At 43.5% G+C, this 22301-nt stretch overlaps 2 protein-coding genes, 1 long non-coding RNA gene and 2 other non-coding genes across 8 annotated transcripts in view; all 5 read right to left on the bottom strand.

The window, feature by feature from the left end:
• Positions 1 to 239: 239 nt before the first annotated feature.
• On the bottom strand, positions 240 to 14135 carry LOC123460881. The gene is made up of 4 exons (XR_006637264.1): positions 13521 to 14135; positions 2209 to 2321; positions 1345 to 1377; positions 240 to 645 (listed from the first exon to the last, which is right to left on the bottom strand). It is a non-coding gene; the product is annotated as an uncharacterized LOC123460881 (long non-coding RNA).
• LOC123461247 lies at positions 718 to 921 on the bottom strand. Its single transcript, XR_006637536.1, has one exon. It is a non-coding gene; the product is annotated as a small nucleolar RNA SNORA73 family (small nucleolar RNA).
• On the bottom strand, positions 1467 to 1668 carry LOC123461248. Its single transcript, XR_006637537.1, has one exon. It is a non-coding gene; the product is annotated as a small nucleolar RNA SNORA73 family (small nucleolar RNA).
• On the bottom strand, positions 7228 to 7714 carry LOC101603273 (40S ribosomal protein S28-like). Its single transcript, XM_045151021.1, has one exon. It carries the CDS (start codon positions 7516 to 7518, stop codon positions 7315 to 7317), a length of 204 nt encoding a protein of 67 aa, XP_045006956.1. The 5' UTR covers positions 7519 to 7714; the 3' UTR covers positions 7228 to 7314.
• An 84-nt stretch (positions 14136 to 14219) lies between the features above and the next one.
• Positions 14220 to 22301, bottom strand: part of Phactr4 (phosphatase and actin regulator 4) — a 107499-nt gene continuing 99417 nt past the window's right edge. For all 4 annotated transcript variants that reach the window (XM_045150375.1, XM_045150374.1, XM_045150376.1 and 1 more), the window contains 4 exons: positions 20205 to 20266; positions 18661 to 18798; positions 16624 to 16700; positions 14220 to 15875 (listed from right to left, as the gene is read on the bottom strand). In XM_045150375.1, coding sequence (XP_045006310.1) covers positions 15860 to 15875; positions 16624 to 16700; positions 18661 to 18798; positions 20205 to 20266 — 293 coding nt within the window. In that variant the 3' untranslated portion in view covers positions 14220 to 15859. The remainder of the gene's footprint in view (positions 15876 to 16623; positions 16701 to 18660; positions 18799 to 20204; positions 20267 to 22301) is intronic.

Genomic DNA, 22301 nt, shown 5'->3' with positions numbered 1-22301 from the left:
TTGCCAGTTAATGGGCTGGACAAAGCTATTATGACCTATGCATGAACTATTTTGAGTTTTAGGTTTGTGCCTGTCAGAGAGGTGCACATGTCCACCAGCTCAGCCCACTAAGAGAATCCACCTATTTCAGTTATAGCAAGGGCCTTACTGCACAGGCCTTGGGACTGAAGGAGATTTAGGCAAGTTTTTACTGAACCAATATACGAATTCCCACATTTCCACATAAGAAAGGAAACAGACAAGTTTGTTCATCTTTATTTTAATTCATGTTTGATCACAGATTTATCCATTAAGCACTATACATTTACAGAAGTTCCAAAGAAACTGATTTGATGGACTTGAACTTTTAGGGAGGATTCCAGAGGGCTGGAGTTCAAACCCAATCTTTTATGGGTTAATGTTTACCAACCAAGCCACATCTACTGCTCCTAAGTAACAAAGGAGAGGCAGACACACTTGGTGCTGCAAATGTGCCAAAGGGCTTCAAATTCATACTTCAAAAGCTGTGTTCCATCCCTAGTATTGCACAAAATGAAATAAAGCCCAAAGGTCAAAACCCACAAAACATTACCAGCTCTAATTTAAAAGACCCCAAGGCAAGCATGTAGTTAGTTGTCACAAGTCATGTTTGGCTCCTCTTCTTTCCTGAACGAAAATAAGAACTCTGTTAAGACTAGCAAGCACTTAAACTAAGACTCAGTATAGTAACATGGGTGATAATGTTTCCTGCATGGTTTATCTCCTCAGTCATGGTCCACAGGACTCTGAGAAGCCGTAGGAATATGCAGGCGCAGACTCAAGGCCCAGCTTCATCTCCAACGTCGTGGAAAGGGACTGTACATCATAAGGCAGAGCCCTGTGCTCCCCTACGCCACCAGGATAGAGCCTGGGGAGAGTGACCTCCCAGGATATCCACGTTGGAATACTTCACCATTAACTAACATTTAACAAAGAGAGCTCAGAGTGTCAATCACTTTCAAGCTAATCTCTGCTTACATTTACTGCAAGAGTTGTATATACTATAATGTAGCATATAATATGCAAACACAAGAACACACAAAACCAAGCTCTTTATTGCTTATGGTAAAATATAGGGGAAGTGGTGCACGGCTTCAATGTCAACACTCCAGGTAGGAAGGTCATCATGAATTTGCAGCCAGCCTGGATTAGAGGTGGAGTAAGATCTCACTAACCACGAGCACACAACGAATGCATATCAATGTCCCCACAAAATACACAAAAATATTTCCTGCTCACAATGGCTCAATATTCAAAAATTGCTGACAAGGATCACCTAAGCAGCATTCTGCTAAGCTAAATACCACTTCAGTGCGTTCTACTTACCTTAATGAAGTTACTTGAAGTAGGAAACAAATTCTGCAAAAGATCGATTTTAAAATAGATCAGTAGTTTGAAGCCAAGGCAATTTCTTCTTAATCACGTACGACACAAAGAACGGGTGATATAATTGTTTCCTGCATGGTTTATCTCCTCAGTCATGGTCCACAGGACTGAGAAGTCGTAGGAATATGCAGGCGCAGACTCAAGGCCCAGCTTCATCTCCAACGTTGTGGAAAGGGACTGTACATCCTAGGGCAGAGCCCTGTGCTCCCCTACGCCACTTGGACAGAGCCCGGGGAGAGTGAACTCCCGAGATATCCACGTTGGACAGACATTATAAATTCACAGAAAAGTCTCAATAGTTAGGACGTCGCCTAGTTAAGCGCCTATGCAAGGACGCTTCACAGTAGACATTTTCTATTCTTTTCTTTCCGAGGTAGGGTCTCTCTGTCTGGCCCAAGCTGACCTGGAACTCACTCTGTAGTCCCAGGATGGCTTCGTCACAGCTATCCTCCTAGCTCTGCCTCCCGAGTGCTGGGATTAAAAGCGTGCCGAGAAAAACAGCCTTCCCATTCATGGAGAAGGTTCGAGCATCTTAAAACTCAACACCAGGTCAAGCCTGGAAGTCACGCTTCATTATAACGATAATGGTGGGAGTTAAGGAGACACCCGAGCGGTTTAAGCCCGGCTCGGGTCCACGTGCCCGGCAAGCAGCGCAGGAGCGGGCGTGGTGGCCACAGGGCCCAGCGCAAAGCTAACACCAAGGGCACAGGGCCATGGCAACGACCACTTTCCATGGGACTACAGCCAGGGATGCCTGGCGGCGGACTCCGGAAGATTCAGATCCAGGGAGGAACAGTGACTCACCACAGCGAACAAGCAGCGACCAGCAGAAAACTTCTCCGAAAAGACCGAAGACTACCGAAGCGGCCATATTTATACCTTAGAAGCAGCCGGAAGCCCGAGATTGTACACTGCGCCTGCGCAACAACACTCGCAATAATTGGAAAGTCGCTAAGGCTCCTGGGACTCACATAGGTTGAACCCCGCCTACTCCCGATTAGAAAAGTCTCGCGATAATACAGTCTTCCTGCGGGATCTTACTGCAGCTGTGCTAATTGCAGAAATAAATTTTGGTACATAAATTCCCGTTTGTTTTTTTTCGAGGCAGGGTCTCACTTTAGCTCAGGCTGATCTGGAATTAAGACTGTAGTCCAAGGCTGGCCTCGAACTCACAGTGATACTCCTACCTCAGCCTCCGGAATGCAGGGATTAAAGATCTGCGCCAGGATGTCCGGCTTGGATAAATTCTTACTGGTAAATTTTCCTCTGAACCGGCGTTGTACAACCTCTAGCTACTTTTAGATAACCGACAAAACCACCTTTGCAGCCAGGCGTGGTGGCGCACCCCTTTAATCCCAGCACTTGGGAGGCAGAGGTAGGACAATCGCTGTAAATTCGAGGCCCGCCTGGGACTACAGAGTAAATTCTAGGTCATCCTGGGCTAGTGTGAGACACTACCTCGAAAAACAGGAAACAAAAACCCCCTTTGGGCCGGGTGTGGTGGCGCACGCCTTTAATCCTACTATTGGGGAGGCAGAGGTAGGAGAATCGCCACCCTGAGACTACATAGTGAATTCCAGGTTCAGCCTGGGCTAGAGTGAGAACCTATTTCGGAAAACAAACAACACATTTGGATAAGTATGTGAAATAAGAAAGGATGTCTAGCGAATTGTGAAAAGTTTCAAGACACTGAATCTGTCCTGTAGTACGTGGAAGAAACAGTTGATAAAGGCAGGAACAGAAATCCTAATATTGGCTAAAATTAAAAATCCCTTAGCACCGCGTGGTGTTGTATGTGTTTAATCTCGGCATTAGGGAGACTGAGGTAGAGGGTAACCTCGAGCTATACTAGCAATAACTATCTTGCCAGTCCTAAAAAATAATTAAGAAAAAAACAACAGTGTACCTATAAACACACATACACACATATATAACATATACATACATATATGGTGGTGAGGCTGGGCGAGGCAGAGGTAAGAGGCTCTCCATGAGTTCGAGGCTACCCTGAGACCACATGAATACATAGTGAATTCTAGGTCTTTTTGGAGAGTGAGATCCTACCTCAAAAAGAAACAAAGGCCAGGTGTGGTGGTGCATGCCTTTAATCCCAGCACTAGGGAGGCAGAGGTAGGAGGATCGTCATGAGTTTGAGGCCAGCCTGAGACTACATAGTGAATTCCAGGTCAGCCTGGACTAGAGTTAAACCCTATCACCAAAAGCCAAAGAAAAAATAAAGAAAGGAACACCAAAAAAATTTAGGAAAGAACCTAAAAAAAATAAAGTATGAACAGAGGAAAAACAGAAGTGCCTCGGCAAATGGAGAGCTTTTTTTCTTTTTTTTTGGTTTTCCAGGCTGACCTGGAATTCACCAGAATGGCCTCAAACTCACAGCGATCCTCCTATGTCTGCCTCCCGAGTTCTGGGATTAAAGGTGTGCACCACCATGCCTGGCTTAAATGGGGAGCTTTTTTCTTTTTACATTCTTGTCTTTGGTAAGATTTCTAGGGCAGTGTGGTGGCACACACCTTTAATCCCAGCATTCCAGAGGCTGAGGTAGGAGGATTTCCATGAACTAGAAACCAGCCTGGGGGTACAGAGTGGGTTCCAGGTCACTAGGGCTAGAGTGAGACCATTCTTGAAACAACGACAAAAAACTTTCTAGGGCTGAAGAGATGACTTAGTGGTTAAGCGCTTGCCTGTGAAGCCTAAGGACCCCAGTTCGAGGCTCGATTCCCCAGGACCCACATTGGCCAGATGCACAAGGGGCAAACACATCTAGAGTCTGTTTACAGTGGCTGGAGGCCCCATTCTGTTTTTCTTTCTTTGCCTCTTTCTCTCTGTCTGTCACTCTCAAATAAATAAATAAAAATGAACAAAAAATACATATTTAAAGAAAAAAAAAACCTAGACTATCTAGTATCCAGTGGACCTGCCCTTTCTGACTGTGGTTTTCTAGACCTCTTTCCTGTAGCATCTTCACTGACAAAGACTCAAATCTAACTCACTGTTTCAGCAAACACTATCTTTTGCACACTTTAAAATTGCCACTGGACACAGCTTAACTCCAAAAGAACAATAGCAATTTGGGGTTTAATAATTTGGGCAGTAGTACTCCAGGAGCAGAGGGGATTCCGATGACATGAGTTCTGACTCAGGGTTTCTTTTAACCCGTTTGTAAAGGATTAAAACCATGTACTAAACAGGGTGGCTCTGAAGTGACAAGAACAAAGTGAGTCACTGCTGAGGCTACCTGGACTGAAACTGGGCTGCTTGCCAGAAAGGAAGCATCTATTGTCCTTTGTGAAGACAGCCCAAATGAGAGGACAAAGTGAGAGAGGATATGAATGAGCATATGAGCACTCGAGGGCCTTGTCCCGTGCAAACCAACTCCAAAAGCATTTGCCACTGAGGTAATCTTTTCATTTTTTCTTTTCCTTTCTAAGAGAGGAGAAACAGAATAAGAATAGGTGTACCAGGGCCTCTTGTCACAGCAAACAAACTCCAGATGCATGAGTTGCTTTGTGCCCATTTATGTAGGTACTGAGGAATTGCACCTAGGCAGTAATGCTTTGCAACCAGGCTCCTTTAACCACTCAGCCATCTCCCCAGCCCATTTGCCACACTTTGTGATGGATACTGGGGAACTGAACCCTGATTCAGCCTGCCAGGCTTTTTTTTTTTTTTTTTTTTTTTTAAGGCTTTTTTGTATTCTTTTGCTTTGAGACAGGGTCCCACTCTAGCCAGGTTGACCTGGAACTTACTGTAGCCCAGACTAACCTTGAACTGGTGATCCTCCTATCTCAGCCTCTAGAGTGCTGGGATTAAAGGCCTGGGCTACCAGGCCTGGTGCCCTCAGGCTGTGAGGACAAGTGCCTTTAATGGCTGAGCCATTCTTCATCTGTGTGTTTCTCTCTTGGTAAAAGGAATATAATCTCATTTACCTAAAGATGTGGGCTAAACAGGTCAAGTGCAATGCCTGACACAGGGAATTTGCAGGACAGAAGGCTCTCCTTTCTGCAATTAAAAAAATTATTTTTAACTTTTACTTTTGTTTATTTTTTTTTGAGGTAAGGTCTCCCTCTAATCAAGGATGACCTGGAATTCACTATGTAGTCTCAGCCCGGCCTCGAACTCACAGCGATCCTCCTACCTCTGATTCCTGAGTGCTAGGATTAAAGCTGTGAGCCACCATGCCCAGCTTATTATTTATTTCAAAGAGAGACAGGGGAGAAAGACACAGATAGAGAGAAATGAGAATGGGCATGCCAGGGCCTCTAGCCATAGCAAACAAACTCCAGACCCATGCGCCACCTTGTGCATCTGGCCTATGTGGGCCCCTGAGGAATTGAACCTGAGTTTTTTATCTTTTCTTTTCTTTTTTTTTTTTTTTTTGAGGTACGGTTTCACTCTAGTCCAGGTTGACCTAGAATTCTTTATGTAGTCTCGGGGTGGACTTGAACTCACTCACGGTGACCCTCCTACCTCTGCTGGGATTAGAGGTGTGCGCCCACACCAGGCCTTTTTTTTTTTTTTTTTTTTAATATTTATTTGAGAGAAAGAGAATAGGTGCTCCAGGTCTTCCAGCCACTGAAAACGAACTCAACACATGTGCTACCTTGTGCATCTGGCTTATGTAGGTCCTGGTGGGGTCAAACCTGGGTCCTTTGGCTTTGCAGGTAAGTGCCTTAACCACTAAACCATCTCTCTAGCCCTGAACCTGGGTTCTTTGACTTTGTAGACACTAAGCCATCTTTCCAGCCCCCCGGCCTGCTTTTTTTGTTTTGTGGGACAAGATCTCATGTATCCCAGGCTGGCCTCGAAAGCATTATGTATGTAAATCTTCTACCAACTGAGCTACATTCCTAGACTTGTCATCTTTTTTTTTTTTACACTTGATCTTAGCGAAAAGGCTGAGAAGCAATTGTCTTTTTTTTGTTGGTACTGTATGTTATATGTAGTGTTGTATGATGATATGTGTATAGTGTATACATGTGTACAGATGCATGTATTCTGTGTGCATGTGTGCCAAGGCCAGTGAAGAACACTGGGTATCCTGTTTTCATTCATCCCCATTTCCTTGAGATGGAGTTTGTCACTTAACCAAGAGCTACTGTTTTTTACTTATTTTCATTTTGTTTTTTCATGGCTAATCTGGAATTTACTATGTAGCCTCGGGGTGGCCTCCAATTCACAGTGTAAACTCTGCATCCTGAGTGCTGGGATTATTGGTGTGCACTACCAAGCCTGGACTTGTTTTGCTTTTTGACAAGAAAGTCCCAGCAATTCTGTAGTCTCTGTCTCCTGCAAGACTGGGGTTAAAGATGTCTGTGGCCATGACCAGCAAACTGGAATAGTCGGAGAATCACAGGCTCTCATTTGCACAGTCACACTCCAGCCTTTTTTTTTTTTTTGAGGTAGGGTCTCACTGTAGCCCAGGCTGACCTGGAATTCATTTTATGGTCTCAGGCTGGCCCCAAATTCAGTGATCCTCCTATCTTTGATTCCTGAGTGCTGGGATTAAAGGTGTGTACCTCCAAATGCAATGCAGCCTCACGGTTTTTATATCAATGCACAGACACATACAGTGTGATTTGCTCTCACCTCTGGCTAGACTTACTATTATTATAATGCCATCTCTTTTATCTATTTTCATTTAAGGTTACTAGCAATATCTTGGGTATCATTTTATTTGTTTGTGTGTGGGTGGTCTCTTGCTGCTGCAACTGCTATCCATCCAGACTGAAGCCAGGTTTTGCAAGCAAGTATCGTTAACCACTGAGCAATCTTCCCAGATTCTTTGGGTATCACTTTTAACTCATGTTTTCTTTTATCAGTTAATGCTTTATTTAACAGTCACAGGCCATCTTGAGGGCCAAATGGTAGATCCAGGCTACAACAAGTTCAGTGCTATCTCTGTGCCTCTCTCTCTGACTCCAAGAGGGTGAGCACATCTTCTTTGCACAAAGGGCCTTTTACATAGCAGATGATGGAGCGGCTTGTGTCGTCCATAAATTCCACACACACCTGAGTGCACTGTCCCTGCGAACCGGTCCTGCCCAGCACTTTGGCAGCCCTAAAGAGCTTGATGGGCTGCACATAACTTGTATACATGATGGTGGTATGATGGATGGCAGTTGGCCAGAACGTTTAATTCATGCTTTTGATCTTTATTTATATTTATGAGAGCAAGAATAAGGAGAACAGAGAGCGAGAAGACAGCATGGGTATGCCAGGGCTTCCAACCATTGCAAGTAACTCCAGATGCATGTACCACCATGTGCATCTGGCTTACATGAGTTCTGGGGAATTGAACCTAGGTCCTTAGGCTTTGCAGGCAAGCGCCTTAACTGCTATGCCATCTGTCCAACCTTTGGGTATAATATATATATATATTTTTTATCAAGGTAGGGGTTTCACTCTAGCCCAGGCTGACCTGGAATTCACTATGTAGTCTCAGGCTGGTCTTGAACTCACAGCGATTCTCTTACCTTTACCTCCCAAGTGCTGGGATTAGAGGCATGTGTCACCATACCTGGCTTTGTTTTCTTTTTCTTTTCTTTTTTTTCTTTTTTTCGAGGTAGTCTCACTCTGGTCCAGGCTGACCTGGAATTAACTCTGTCATCTCAGGGTGGCCTTGAACTCATGGCAATCCTCCTACCTCTGCCTCCCGAGTGCTGGGATTAAAGGCATGCGCCACCACGCCCGGCTTTTTTTTTTTTTTTTTTTTTTTTGAGATAGGCTCTTATCTAGCCCAGGCTGACCTTGAATTCACTATAATTCTCCTACCTGTGCCTCCCAAGTGTTGGGATTAAAGGCGTGCACCACCACACCTGGGAGGTGTCATTTTTAAGTTGCTTTAATCTTCTGGAATAAAGTAAACTAAAAATAAATACAGGTCAGTTTTGTCTAGAGTGAGACTGCTTTAAAAAAAAACAAACCACCACCACCATGTAACAACAAAAAACCCTAAACTCTAAAAAGGTGGTGGGGCTGGAGAGGGGGCTCAGCAGTTTTAAGGGTGTTTGCTTATAAAGCCTGCTGTCTGAGGTGCAGCCTGAGTTCAATTCCTCAACACCCACATAAAACCACTCATGGGCCAGGCTCATTTGCAGTGGCAAGAGACCTTGTCTCAAAGAAGGATGAAGCACGTACATACATACAGGTAAAGTATTGAAAAATAAACAAGCTGGATGTGGTGGCGCATGCCTTTAATCCCAGCACCTGGGAGGCAGAGGAAGGAGGACTGCCATGAGTTCAAGGTTTCCCTGAGACTACATAGTAAATTCCAGCTCAGCCTGAGCTACAGTGAAACCCTACCTGAAAAAAACTTTAAAAAAAAAAAGTAAAAATAAATGAATAGATGCAGGTCAGTAGTAATTTGCACAGCATGCACTAGGCCCTGGGTTCAATCTCCACCACTGAAAAACAAACAGGGTTGGAAACCAATGCAAAAAGCCAGGAATGATGGTAGGGGCCTGTACCCCCAGCACGAGGGAGGTAGACACGGGCAGATCTCTAGGGTTTGCTAGTCATTCAGTGAAGCCTGCTTAGAGGGTTCCAGGCCACTGAACAACCCTATCTAAAACAATAAAACTAGGGCTGGAGGGATGGCTTAGTGGTTAAGGTGTTTGCCTGCAAAGCCAAAGGACCTAGGTTCAGTTCCCCAGGACCCACGTTAGCCAGATGCACAGGGGGTGCACACGTCTGGGGATCGTTTGTAGTGGCTGGAGGCCCTGGCAGTACCAATTCTCTTTCTCTCTCTCTCCCTCTTTCTCTGTCATTAAAAAATAAAATAAAAATAATGGGCTGGAGAGATGGCTTAGCGGTTAAGCGCTTGCTGGTGAAGCCTGTGGACCCCAGTTTGAGGCTCGATTCCCCAGGACCCACGTTAGCCATATGCACAAGGGGCGCACGCGTCTGGAGCTCGTTTGCAGCTGGAGGCCCTGGCGCGCCCATTCTCTCTCTCTCTCTCTGCCTGCCTGCCTTTCTCTCTCTCAAATAAATAAATAAAAATAAACAAAAAAAATTAAAAATAAAAATAAGGTGGAGCTGGTGAGATGGCTTAGGAAGTAAGTTTTCTACACAAGCATGACACCTAAGATTGAATAACCAGAACCTAGGTAAAGCCATGGTAGTAAGCAACTGTTCTTCTACAGCATGGTAAAAGGTAGAGGGATGCAGAGATGGTTTAGCAGTTACGGTGTTTGCCTGTGAAGTCTAGGGACCCAGGTTCCATTCCCCAAGACCAGCATAAGCCTCATAAGGTGGTGCATGCATCTGGAGTTCATTTGCAGTGGCCAGAGGCCTTGGCACACCCATTCTCTATCTGCCTCTTTCTCTCTCAAATATGTAAACAAAATAAAAATATTAGCCGGGCGTGGTGGCACATGCCTTTAATCCCAGCACTGGGGAGGCAGAGATAGGAGGATTGCCATTAGGTCAGCCTGGGCTAGAGTGAGAACCTACCTCGAAAAACAAAACAAAAACAAACAAACAAAAAATTAAATCAAAAGAGGCAGTAGAATCCCAGGAACTTGTAGGCCAGTTAGCCTGGTGTATGCAGTGGTGAATAACAGACACTGCCTTGGAATGGAGAGTGGCTTGCAGTTAAAGGTGTTTGCAAAGCCTGATGGCCTAGGTCTGACTCCCCAGTACTCATATAAAGCCAGATACACAAAGTGGCAAATGAATCTGGAGTTTGTCTGCAGTGGCAAGAGGCCCTGGAGTGCCCATTCTTCTTTTTTTTGCTTGCAAATAATTAAAAAGTGTGTGTGTGTGTGTGTGTGTGTGTATTCCCCCCGTTCCCTGGGTAGGGTATTGCTATAGCCAAGGTTGACCTGCAATTCACTATGTAGTCTCAGGCTGGCCTCGAACTCACAGCTATTCTCCTACCTCTGACTCCCAAATGCAGGGATTAAAGGCGTACACCACCATGCCCAGCTAAAAAATATTTATTTATTTATAAATTCATTTATTTATTCTTTTATTTATTTGTGAGAAGGGAGAAAAGTAGAAAGAAAAGAAGACGAGTATGGGTGATTCACGGCCTCTTACAACTGCACATATAGTCCAGATGCATATGCTATTTAGTACATCTTGCTCTATGTGGGTACTCACTTTATCCTCTGAGCCATCTCCCCATCCCACCCCCCGCTTTTTTTTGTTTTTAAGGTAATGTCTTGCACTCATCCAGGCTGACCTGGAACTCACTATGTAGTCTCAAGGTGGCCTTGAACTCACAGCAGTCCTCCTACCTCTGCCTGCACCATCACTACATAGTGATTTCCAGATTAGCCTGGGCTAGAACAAGGCCCTACCTTGAACATCCAAAAAAAATTTTAAAAAGGGCTGGAGAGATGGCTTAGCGGTTAAGCGCTTGCCTGTGAAGCCTAAGGACCCCAGTTCGAGGCTCGGTTCCCCAGGTCCCATGTTAGCCAGATGCACAAGGGGGCGCACGCGTCTGGAGTTCGTTTGCAGAGGCTGGAAGCCCTGGCGCGCCCATTCTCTCTCTCTCCTTCTGTCTGTCTTTCTCTCTGTATGTCGCTCTCTAATAAATTAAAAAAAAAAATTTATAAAAAAACAGGGGTAATCATGAGCCCTAGGGGTATAACGTCTGTTGCTGTCTGGCTAAATGTATATACTATGCTTATCAAACTGCACAGTAATTACTTCTCTTAATGTTCATACACTTATATTAATGCTACTCTCACTTTTGGTAGAGAATCTTCTCTTTTTCAGATGGCAGTGACCTTGGGATGACTCAGAAGGTACCATGGTGCTGGAAAGAAGTGACAGGAGTGCTCAGCATTGCAATATCTCTATCACACCTTCCAAGGGTGAGGGCCTACTGCAGAAGAGGTGGTGGAAAGAATGTAAGAGTGAGAGGAAGGGTAGGACTCCTTATAACATGCTCCCCCAGACACAAAATGGCATGGATATCCATGACTTCACAGTGCCTGACACTACCTATATAAGACCATCATAATAGGAGGAAAAGACGATATAAAAAAAAAGGGCTGGAGAGATGGTTTAGTGGTTAAGCGCTTGCCTGTGAAGCCTAAGGACCCCAGTTCGAGGCTTGATTCTCCAGGACCCACGTTAGCCAGATACACAAGGGGGTGCACGCATCTGGAGTTCGTTTGCGGTGGCTGGAAGCCCTGGCATGCCCATTCTCTCTCTCTCTCTCTCTCTCTCTGTATCTGCCTCTTTCTCTCTCTCTCTCACTCTCAAATAAATAAAAATGAACAAAAATTTTTTTTAAAAAAGAGAGAGACTGATTGAGATGGGCAGAATAGAGTTCCAAAGGGGAAAGTGGGGGGAGGGAGGGTATGACCATGGGATTTTTTTTTATAATCATGGAAGTTGTTAATAAAAAATTTTGAAAAGAAAAAATAAATAAATAAAAGGGTTGGAGAGATGGCTTAGCACTTCAGGTGCTTGCCTGTGAAGACTAAAGACCCAGGTTTGATTGCCCAGAAACCACATAACCCAGATGTACAAGGTGATGTATGCACATAAGGCAGTGCATGTGTCTGGAGTTCGACTTCAGTGGCTAGATGCCCTGGTATACCAATGTTCTCTCATTAAAAAAGTATAAAAATAAAAAAATATTTACTTCACACAAGATTTCTGTGGTATATTGTTTCTGAGGTAGTCTCGTTCTAGCCTAGCCTGACCTAGAAACTCACTGTGTAGTCTCAAGTCAGCCTCAAACTCCCATTAATTCTCCTTACCTTGGCCTTCTAAGTACTGGGATTCTCTGGTATTTTGAACTTCTAAAATATTTAATAGTTAAGATTGATGGGGGGGGTGGGTGGAGAGATGGCTCATTGGTTAAAAGCACTTGCTTGCAAAGCCTGATGGTCTGGGTTTGATTCCCCAGTACCCACATAAGCCAGATGCACAAAGTGGCACATGTCTTAAGTTTGTCTGCAGTAGCAGGAGGCTCTGAAGTACCCATTCATTCATATTCATTCTCTTGCTCTTTCTGTCTGCCTCTTACAGTTTCTCTCTCAAATAAGCAAATAAAAATATTAGTGGCTACAGAGATGGCTTAGCAGTTAAGGCACTTGCCTGAAAATCCTAAGGACCCAGGTTCAATTCCCTAGTACCCACAAAAGTCAGATGCACAAGGTAGCAATGCATCTGGAGCTTAAAAGAAAAAGAAAAAAAATTTTAAACATTTAAAAAAATTTTATTTATTTATTTAAGAGAATGAGAGAGAAATAGGTAGGTAGCAAGAGAGACAGGGAGAATGTGCCAGGGCCTCCAGCCACTGCAAACAGACTCCAGATGTGTGTGGCCCCTTGTGCATCTGGCTTTCGTGGGTCCTGGGGAATCGAACCTGGGTCCTTTGGCTTTGAAGACAAGCACCTTGAGCACTAAGCCATCTCTCCAGGACAAAAGGAAAAAAAAATATTAAAAAAACTGATGGAAAGACTGATACAACGTAATTATTTATATTACAAGATTCTGTACATACTATGGAAAACATCTTGAAGTACAATACCCTAGGTTTTTATTCTTTCTTTACATTCAATTGTGAGCTTCCAACTTACACAGAAAGAACACAAGATCTAGTTGTATATACAGAAAAACAAAATGAACAACTGAATAGACTCCACCTCAGAATATCATGTGCCAAAAGAATGAGATGAAAGAGAAACCAGAACCCTTAATGACACACAGACTAGACAAGCAGGATATCAAATTTTGTCTCAAGCTTGGCACAGTAAGGGAAAGAAAGGGAGTGAGAGATTGAAAATGTCACCTTAGAGCTGGGAGTGGTGGTGCACGCTTTTAATCCCAGCATTCCAGAGGCAGAGGTAGGAGGATCACTGTGAGTTCCAAAGCCACTCTAAGATACATAGTGAATTCCAGGTCAGCCTGGGCTAGAGTGAGACCCTATCTCAAAAAACTTAAAAAAAAAAAAAAAGTCACCTCAGAGCCAGGCATGGTGGTGCAATATTTTAACACTTGGGAAATAGAAGTAGGAGGATCAGGAGTTTAAGGTCCTCAGCTACACAGTGAATTTGAGGCCAGCTTATACTACATGAGACTATCTCAAACAAAACAACAACAAAAAACAAAACACACACAAAAGAAAATGTTACCTTAGCCACAGAGAATGTAGGCATAAGCCAAGCAGTCTCCAAACCAATGAGAGAGAACAGTTGGAAGTCAGGGTCTGTGAGGCCCTTGGTTCAATCCTCAGTACCACAACAAAACAAAACAAAAAATAGTTAGAAGTCAGGTAGCAGTTAATATGTCACTACCTTACATCTAGATCTCTACACACTTAATGGACTCCTCATTGACTTTCAGTTAACCCAAGTGTTAATGAGCTTTAAAGAGGTATGGATCTAGTCCTGATTCTATAGCCATAAAACATCTGGTAGTATCTGAGAAATCCAAATCTCCCCTCTGCCTCTGCAGAGAAAACACTATCCCTTTAAGGTCACTTCTGTTTTTTTTGCTTTAACTTGAAATTATGGTTATTTAGTAAGTATGATGTCATAAAACAGAAAAACCTGCTGAAAGAGTATAGGCAGGAAATAAATAAAACAGAAGAAATCTGTAAAACAACAGTTTACTAAGTATTAAGGTAAAGAAAAAGCCAGGAGTGGTGGCTTATACTTGTCAACTCAGCACTTGGGAGGATGAGGAAGGAGGATCACAAGTCAAGGCCAGCCTGGGCTACACAGCGAGTTCCAGACCAGCCTGGGCTACACGGTGAAGCCCTTTCTCAAAAAGACAAAACAACTCATCATGGTGGCACACACCTTTAATCCCAGCACAAGAGGCTGACGTGGGTGGATGGCTGAGAGTTCGAGGCCAGCCTGGGCTACAGAGAGACCTTACCTTGAATAAAACAAACAAAAAGCCAACCAATGAACCAACAACAACAAAAACCACCAAAAACAAAAACAGAACAACACAGTTGAAGAGAAGCTACTTAACAGTGATGTAGGCTGTATGACTTTCATAGAAATTTAAGGTAAGTAACCAAGTCTTTAGTTTTAAGAAATCATACTAAGATATATTACAAATATAAAGTAGGGTGGGAGCTGAGTAAAGACTCAGGCACCAACTGCTTTGGCTACAGTGTAGAAAAGGAAAGACAAGCAAGGAAGAGGCTGCCAGAGAGGGTGTGCAGGACAGCAATGGAGTGAAGAGGGAATGTGCAGCAGGACAGGGCAAATGGCAGAGAGAAAGAGATAGAGAGACAACGTGAGGGATAGTGGGCCATGGTCAGGTCTCTTCCTCATGCTACTCTAAAGACCATTCTTATCCAGCACCCTGCATCCCCTGAGGCACGGGGATTCTGGCTGAAAGTGTGGGGCTAAAAGCACACAACTGCTCCCACAGAGTGGCACAACCCTGCTTTACTAAAGAGGATGCATCTATTGGTGGAAATGATTTACAGTATCATGTGGTAGAGCAAAAATAGAACAGCCTATAAAATTTAATCCATGAGTCAGTTCTCTGCCAAGCTGGCATTGATATTAAGGCCCTTCCCTTGGTCTTCTATATAGGAAGTATGCATGGCTTTTTTATCAGACCAAGTTGGATTTTGGATTCTGGTTGCAGCTCAGGCCATGTAATTTATATCTGTAAGCTACTATTATGTAAGGCCATTCAAAAAATGGATGAAACTGGGCATAGTGGTTCATGACTGTAATCCCAGCACTCAGAAGGCTGAAGCGGGAGGACTGGTGTGTTTGTGGCCATTCTGGGATACATGGTGAATTAAAGGTCAGCCTGAGCTAGTGTGAGACTCTGTCTCAAAAAAAAAAAAAAAGAGGATCAGGATGATAAGTGCCAAAGAGGAGGGACGTGTCAGCTCCTGAGCCTCCTCTGAGGCCTGCATACCCAGGGAGGACTATATTGCTGTGATATAAGAGGTATAGTGCAATGCTTTCAACTGACATGTCAGTGTGTTCCAAACACCTCCTGTGGCTCCTGTGGCTAGAAGGCTGGGGCGTCCAGCAGGTTTTTCCACCACTAACTGGGTCTGACAGCTGGACTTTAGTGCCTACACACTAAAGAGGTCTCACAAGCAGGGCAGGCGGGTAAGGCAGCGGTGCAAACTGTGCCACAGCACAGGCAGGCATCTTGGGCAAGGGTGAGGTGCAGCCAGTAAAACTCAGAACCTCCGAGAGGCTCAGAACTTTGGTGGCTGGTTAGGGAAAACCCCTCCAATATGCTGCAATGTTAAAAAGTTCAAAAGCATTGCCAGAGCATTCATTCTTGCCCTATGGGCAGCACATGAAAATCTGTTCCAGTGAAAGGCTACATTCATGGAAGTGCTGTTCACCCCAGAACCAGATCCCAGAGCAACTCTGGCTGTGCTGGGAAGTGCTAAAGTTCCCTCCATAAGTCACTTTGGAGACAAGCAGCAAAACAGCCCATTTTGGGGGGTAGTCATTTAGTCTCTTCTTAAACTTCAGCATCATGGACGGTGGTAACTAAAAAAGATGATAAAAAAGAACCAAGTTACCAGATAATGTAGACAGCTTTCTTATTCCTTAATATGTTTGAAAAATAAAAATAATAATACTCTTGATCAAATGTTTTGTTTTTTTCGAGGTAGAGTCTCACTCTAGCCCGGGCTGACCTGGCCCTCACTCTGTAGTCCCAGGCTGGTCTTGGATCTGTGGTGATTCTTCTACCTCTGCATCCCAAGTGTTGGGATTAAAGGTATGCACCATCATGCCTGCTATCACATGTAATTTTAGCTTCTCTTTAACTGTCTTGTTCTGTTTTCTATTTTTTTATTTTGTAAATTTAAGTGGTGCTAAGGACGTTAAAGTGCCAGGACTTTGTCACATGCTAAGCTCATGTTCTACTACCAGGCAAAACCTGCAGTCCCTATTTTGCTATTATTTTAATTTTATCTTTTATGGTGATGGTGCTGGAGACTGAACGCTATGCATGAAGCCTAGGCTAACCTCAAACTTGCTATACATCTAAGGAAAACTTTGCATTTCTGATCCTTCTGCCTGCATCTCCTGAGTGCATCAAACCCAGGGATATGTGTGTGCTAGGCAAGCACTCTATCAACTGAGTAACACTTCCAATTGCTGTAATCCTAGGCTTTCTGAGTCTGCTATTAATAAAGTCAGTAGATTTATTCATATCTAAACAACTTTGGTATGTTTGATTGTTGGGGGAAGTCTTACTTAGCTCCTAGTATTTGCATTCTTTACATCTTACCGTGTAAAATGTTTGCTGTCCTCATGAACCTCCATCTCTGAGCTTTTAAATTCATTTAATTCTTTTCTTATGGCAGCCTGTGGGATAAAATAAGATTTCAGCATCTTCTGTCTGCTGTAGTACATCTGTGTGACTTGCTACCTATCTCTATCATACTTAACTTCACAAGTATGGTGGTTTGAATTAGTAGTCCCCCCAAAACTCATGTATTTTGAATGCTTGATCACCAGCTGATGGTAATTTGGGATGTGGAGCCTTGCTGGAGAGGTGTTTTGGAGTGTGGACTTAGGTATGTAATAGCCACCTCTCCTTTGCCAAACTTGGCTCCCTTCCCTGCTGCTGGTTGTCACTTGCTGTGGCAAAAAAAGGTGATGTCCAGCCTCTGCTCTACCACCTTCCCACTCATCATGGAGCTTCCCCTGGAGACTGCAAGTCAAAAATAAGTCCTTTCTTCCCATTGGTGCTTTGTCCAGGCAATGCAAAAGTAACTACAATGAGGGCTCACCACAAGCCTTATCAGACAGCCCACAGGGAAGGAAGAAGCCCTGAGCACAATACACATTGTTCTTTTCTGACTGAACTAATCTCATTATAAACCTAAAAATTTCAGGTTAGAATTCCTATTTATTTATTTATAGTTTCTCAAGGTAGGGTCTCACTCTAGCCCAGGCTGACCTGGAACTTACTATGTAGTCTCAGGGTGGCCTCAAACTCATGGCAATCCTCCTACCTCTGCCTCCCAAGTGCTGGGATTAAAGGCATGGACCACCACGCCCAGCTCTAAAAAATATTTTTAGGGCTGGAGAGATGGCTCAGCAGTTAAGGTGCTACCTGCAAAGCTTAGGGACCCAGGTACTGCATGTGTCTGGAGTTCGTTTGCAGTGGCTAGAGACCCTGAAACACACATTCTCTATCTGCCTCTCTCTCACTTACTCTCTAATAAATAAATATTTTTATTTGTTATTTGCAAGCAGAGAGAAATAGAAGAGAGACAGACACATTCACTCTATCTGCCTCTTTCTCTATCTCTCAAATAAATAAACAAATAAAATGTTTTAATAATGTGCTCTATCTGGGCATGGTGGTTCACACCCTTAATCCCAGCACTAGGGAGGTAGAGGCAGGAAAATCACTGAGTTCAAGGCCACCCTGAGACTACACAATGAATTCCAGGTAAACCCTGGCTAGAGTGAGACCTTACCTTAAAACCCACCCTCCCCTCCTTCCCCCCTCAAAGCCCCCCTCTATTTCCTTCTAGACTTTTTACCCCAGGCTAGTATTAAAGGTTATATGCCACCACACCCGGCTTCTTCTTTTCTTTAAAATTTTTTTGAGAGCTGACAGAGAGAGAAAGAGGCAGATAGATAGAAAATTGGCGCACCAGGCCTCCAGCCACTGCAAAGGAACTCCAGATGTATCCACCACCTTGTGCATCTGGCTTAAGTGGGTCCTGGGGAATCAAGCCTCAAACCAGGGTCCTTGGGCTTCACAGGCAAGCGCTTAACCAGTAAGCCATCTCCCCAGCCCCACACCTGGCTCCTTTTAATGCTGACAGTGTAGTTGATAGTATAAAATGTGGGGCTATACCTCTTTAAAGCTTTATTGATGCCTCCCTCATCTAACGCAGAAGTAAGAGAGCAAGAGTATAAAGTCTCTCTTGAGAAACTCACACCCATACTTGGGCATATATTCTCCTTCTCTTAAGTGCCTCTGTTAACCCTTATGCTGAAATCTATATTAAAATCTCCTAAATTTAGCTGGGCATGGTGGCGCATGCCTTTAATTCCAGTACTTGGGAGGCAGAGGTAGAACTGGTGTGAGTTTGAGGCCACCCTGAGACTATACAGTGAATTCCAGGTTCACATGGGCCAAAGCAAGACCCTACCTTGAAAACCAAAACCAAAAACAAACAAAAAAATCTCTTAAATTCCAACTCTGCTTCAAAATCAAAAGAATTAACAATTAAAATAAGAGTGAGAAGAAAAAAAAAATAAGAGAGCAAGGATGTTAGAGAATATGTGAGCATTTTCTAGTTACCTTGTCAGCAGGTGTCAGTTTGGTCCAAGGTTTATCTGCACGGCGGTCATAATCTTGAGCATCTGTTACCTCCACATATTCATTAAACCTCAGAATCTTCCTGGCAAGTAGTTCAGCCACAGTTGGCCTTTGACTGAGCTGAAAGGAACAGTCTCTTAATTTATCATACTAGGAATTAGCTAGGCATCAATCGTGCATACAAATTGCTTTTGACTTTCACTGAACATGGAGTCACCTGAGACTTTTTTTCTTTTCTTTTTTCTTTGAGATAGCATCTCACATGGTGGCTCAAACTGGCATGGAACTTTTGGTAATCCTCTCATCTCAGCCTTCTGAGTGCTGGGATTACAAACATGAGGGACCATGCCTAACTTGCTGAGAAGCTTCATTACTAGTCTATAGATCCCATCATCCCCAGAAAAAGAATATATGTAGGAAAAACAAACAAACAAACAAACAAACAAACAAACATATATATATATATATATATATATATATATATATATATATATATATTTAAATTTATTGGGGCTGGAAAGATGGCTTAGCAGTTAAGTGCTTGCCTGTGAAGCTTAAGGACTTTGGTCCTGGTTAACCCCATCATAAGGGTTAACAGAGGTACCCACATAAGCCAGATGCACAAAGTGGCGCATGCACATGGAGTTCGTTTGCAGTGGCTGGAGGCCCTGGTGTGCCCATTCTCTCTCTCTCTCTGCCTCTTTCTGTCTGTTGCTCTTAAATAAATAAATAAATGAATACAAATAATTAAATAAATAAATTTATTGAACACAGGTCTGCAGGTATTGCAAGAGTCTTTAACTGTGGAACCATCTTCCCAATCCATGCTCAGAAATTGAGTAAAAACAGTTTAGTCTTTTTGTTTTTTTCAAATCTACTTCACTATACAGCTAAGATTAAGAACTACTGCTATTCTCAAACTTTAGTATAGGTAACAATTAGTTGGAGATCTGGTTAAGATGTGGATACTGGCCGGTTGTAGTGGCACACGCCAGTAGGAAATGCTGAAAAGGTGGAGGCAAGAGGAGCAGGAGTTCGAGGCTAGCCTGGACTACTTATTAAAAAAAATAAAAAAGATTCGGGACGCATGCAAGCCCGAGACACACACACAAAAAAAGATTTGGATACTGAAGCTGGGCATGGTGATACACACCTTTGATCCCAGCACTCAGGAGGCACAGGTAGTAGGATCACTGTGAGTTCAAGGCCAGCCTGGTACTACAGAGTAAGTACCGAAGGACAGCCTGGGCTAGAGTGAGACTCTACCTCAAAAAGAAAAGCAAAAATAGAGAAAAAAGTCTTGATAGTATGTTGTTTCACATATGTGTGTGTATATATATATACATATACATATATGTGTGTGTGTGTATATATATATACACACACATATATATATACATATATATATATATACACATACATATATATACATATACACATGCATTTGTTTTCATAGTAATGTACAGCACAAGTTAAAATTCATTCATTCCAATTAAAAGTCATCCAAATACAAGACGTATCAGTACCTTTCTGGTGAGCCGACGTTTAATCTCTCGTTTCTCAGCCTGGCGATCAGCTTCATTTTTAGCTATAGTTGACAGAAAAACAAAGGGCATTACTTCAAAATGGCAATGTGCATATCAAACATTCCATAGCACAGATCTTCTTTTTAAAAAAATTATTTACTTGAGGGGAGGGAGAAGCAGATAGAGATAATGGGACTACCAGGGCCTCTAGCCACTGCAAACTCCAGATGTGTGTGGCACCTTGTGCATCTGGGTGCGGGTCCTGGGAAATTGATCTTGGGTCCTTTGGCTTTGCAGGCAAGCACCTTAATCACGAAACTATCTCTCCAGCCCACAGATACTTCTTACAGGTCAAGTTCAGAATAAAACAGAGTTTCAGAGGCTGACCTGGAATTCACTCTGTATTCTCAGGGTGGCCTCAAACTCACAGCTATCCTGCTACTTCTGCCTTCCAAGTGCTGGGATTAAAGGCGTGCACCACCATGCCCAGCTTTAAAAAATATTTTTAAAAATTCCCCAGGAGACTAAGTTGCATATATCTAAATAGTATTGAGAGGGCAGGCAATGAATTGGACAGAGAGCATGTTTATAAGTAACCCCAGGAGAAATCTAAGCCTCCTTAGTGAAAAAGACCCTACCCTATCTCTCCACTGAATTTCGTGCTGGGTTTAAAGGTGTGTGCCACCACGCCCAGTCACTTTTTCTTTTTTTGAGGTAGGGTTTTGCTCTCGCCCAGGCTGACCTAGAATTCATTTTGTAGTGTTAGGCTGGCCTTGAGCTCATAGTGACCCTCTTACTTCTGCTTCCCCAGTGCTGGGATTAAAGGCATGTGTCACATGCCTGGTACTCTATGTTTTCATTAATTCTTTTCCTTTATTTGCATGTGTGTATGTGGACACGCTGAGGTCTCTAAATGCTGTCACAAAAGAATGTCAGAAATTTATGGCACTTTTTTTTTTTTCTGAATTGGCCTTGAAGTCAAGGTGATCCTGCTACACCTCTGCCATCAGAGTGCTGGGATTAAAGGAGTGTACCACCATGCACGGAATAACTTCTTTTTTTGTTGTTTTGTTTTGTTTTTTTCAAGTAGGGTCTCACTCTAGCCCAGGGTGACCTGGAATTCACTATGTAGTCTCAGGCTGGCCTTGAACTCACTGCAATTCTACCTCTCTCTCCCAAGTGCTGGGATTAAAGGTATGTGCCACCATGTGTGGCAGAGTTTACTTTTTAAGGGGGCAAACACTGTGGCAAGCACATGGGATAGGACTTGGGACACAAGGGCATAGCACATCTCAGGACAGAATTGATCCCTCTCTCAGGGGCTCAAGTACCCTACAGCAGGTACTCCAAAGGGATAAGGCCATGGAGGGGTGTTGGGAGAAGTGCAGCCTGCAGAGTCCCAGGGGTACTGAGCACTGAACAGGGCAAGACTGAGGGCGAATAGTAAGAATACATGTTGTCAGCAAGGACTGAAAGGCTTGGGACAAGAAAATGGTCAATAGACAAGAGTGGAAAGGCCTGGTGGAGAGACTCTCTGGCAATATTAACCTGAACTGATTTTAACTGAGATTAAAACAGAGGTATGGAGGGTTGTGGATTTTTATTCTGGAACAACATAGGGATGAGATGGGGTAGGGTGGGAACAGGTTGTTGACATCTGTCCTCAGGAGCCTTAGACCCAAGGACAGAAATGGGGAGGGGACTGTGGAGCACGGGCTTGAACCCAATGAAAATATTTTACAATAATAATTATTATTTGTTTTTGAGGTAGGGTTTCACTCTAGCCCAGGTTGACCTGGATTTCACTATGTAGTCTCAGGGTGGCCTTGAACTCACAGTGATCCTCCTACTGCACCCTCCCAAATGCTGGGATTAAAGACATGTGTCACCATGCCTGACAAAAAAAATATTTTTTTTTCCCCTCAAGGTAGGGTTTCACTCTAGCCCAGACTGACCTGGAATTCACTATGTAGTCTCAGGGTGGCTTTGAACTCACAGATCCTCCTACCTCTGCCTCCCCAGTGCTGGGATAAAAGGCATGTACCACCAAGCCCAGCTGCAAAGTTTTAAGACCAAATTTTCCTCAAAACTGTTGAA

The sequence above is a fragment of the Jaculus jaculus genome, chromosome 5, assembly GCF_020740685.1.
Source record: "Jaculus jaculus isolate mJacJac1 chromosome 5, mJacJac1.mat.Y.cur, whole genome shotgun sequence".
NCBI classification, from domain to species: Eukaryota; Metazoa; Chordata; class Mammalia; order Rodentia; family Dipodidae; genus Jaculus; species Jaculus jaculus.
Note: the sequence above shows the minus strand (reverse complement) of the source record. Positions and strands in the feature narration are given on the sequence as shown.

What these genes read in the sequence shown, in the direction of transcription:
- LOC101603273 (XM_045151021.1), bottom strand. Translation starts at nt 7,518, where the DNA reads ATGTATACAAGTTATGTGCAGCCCATCAAGCTCTTTAGGGCTGCCAAA.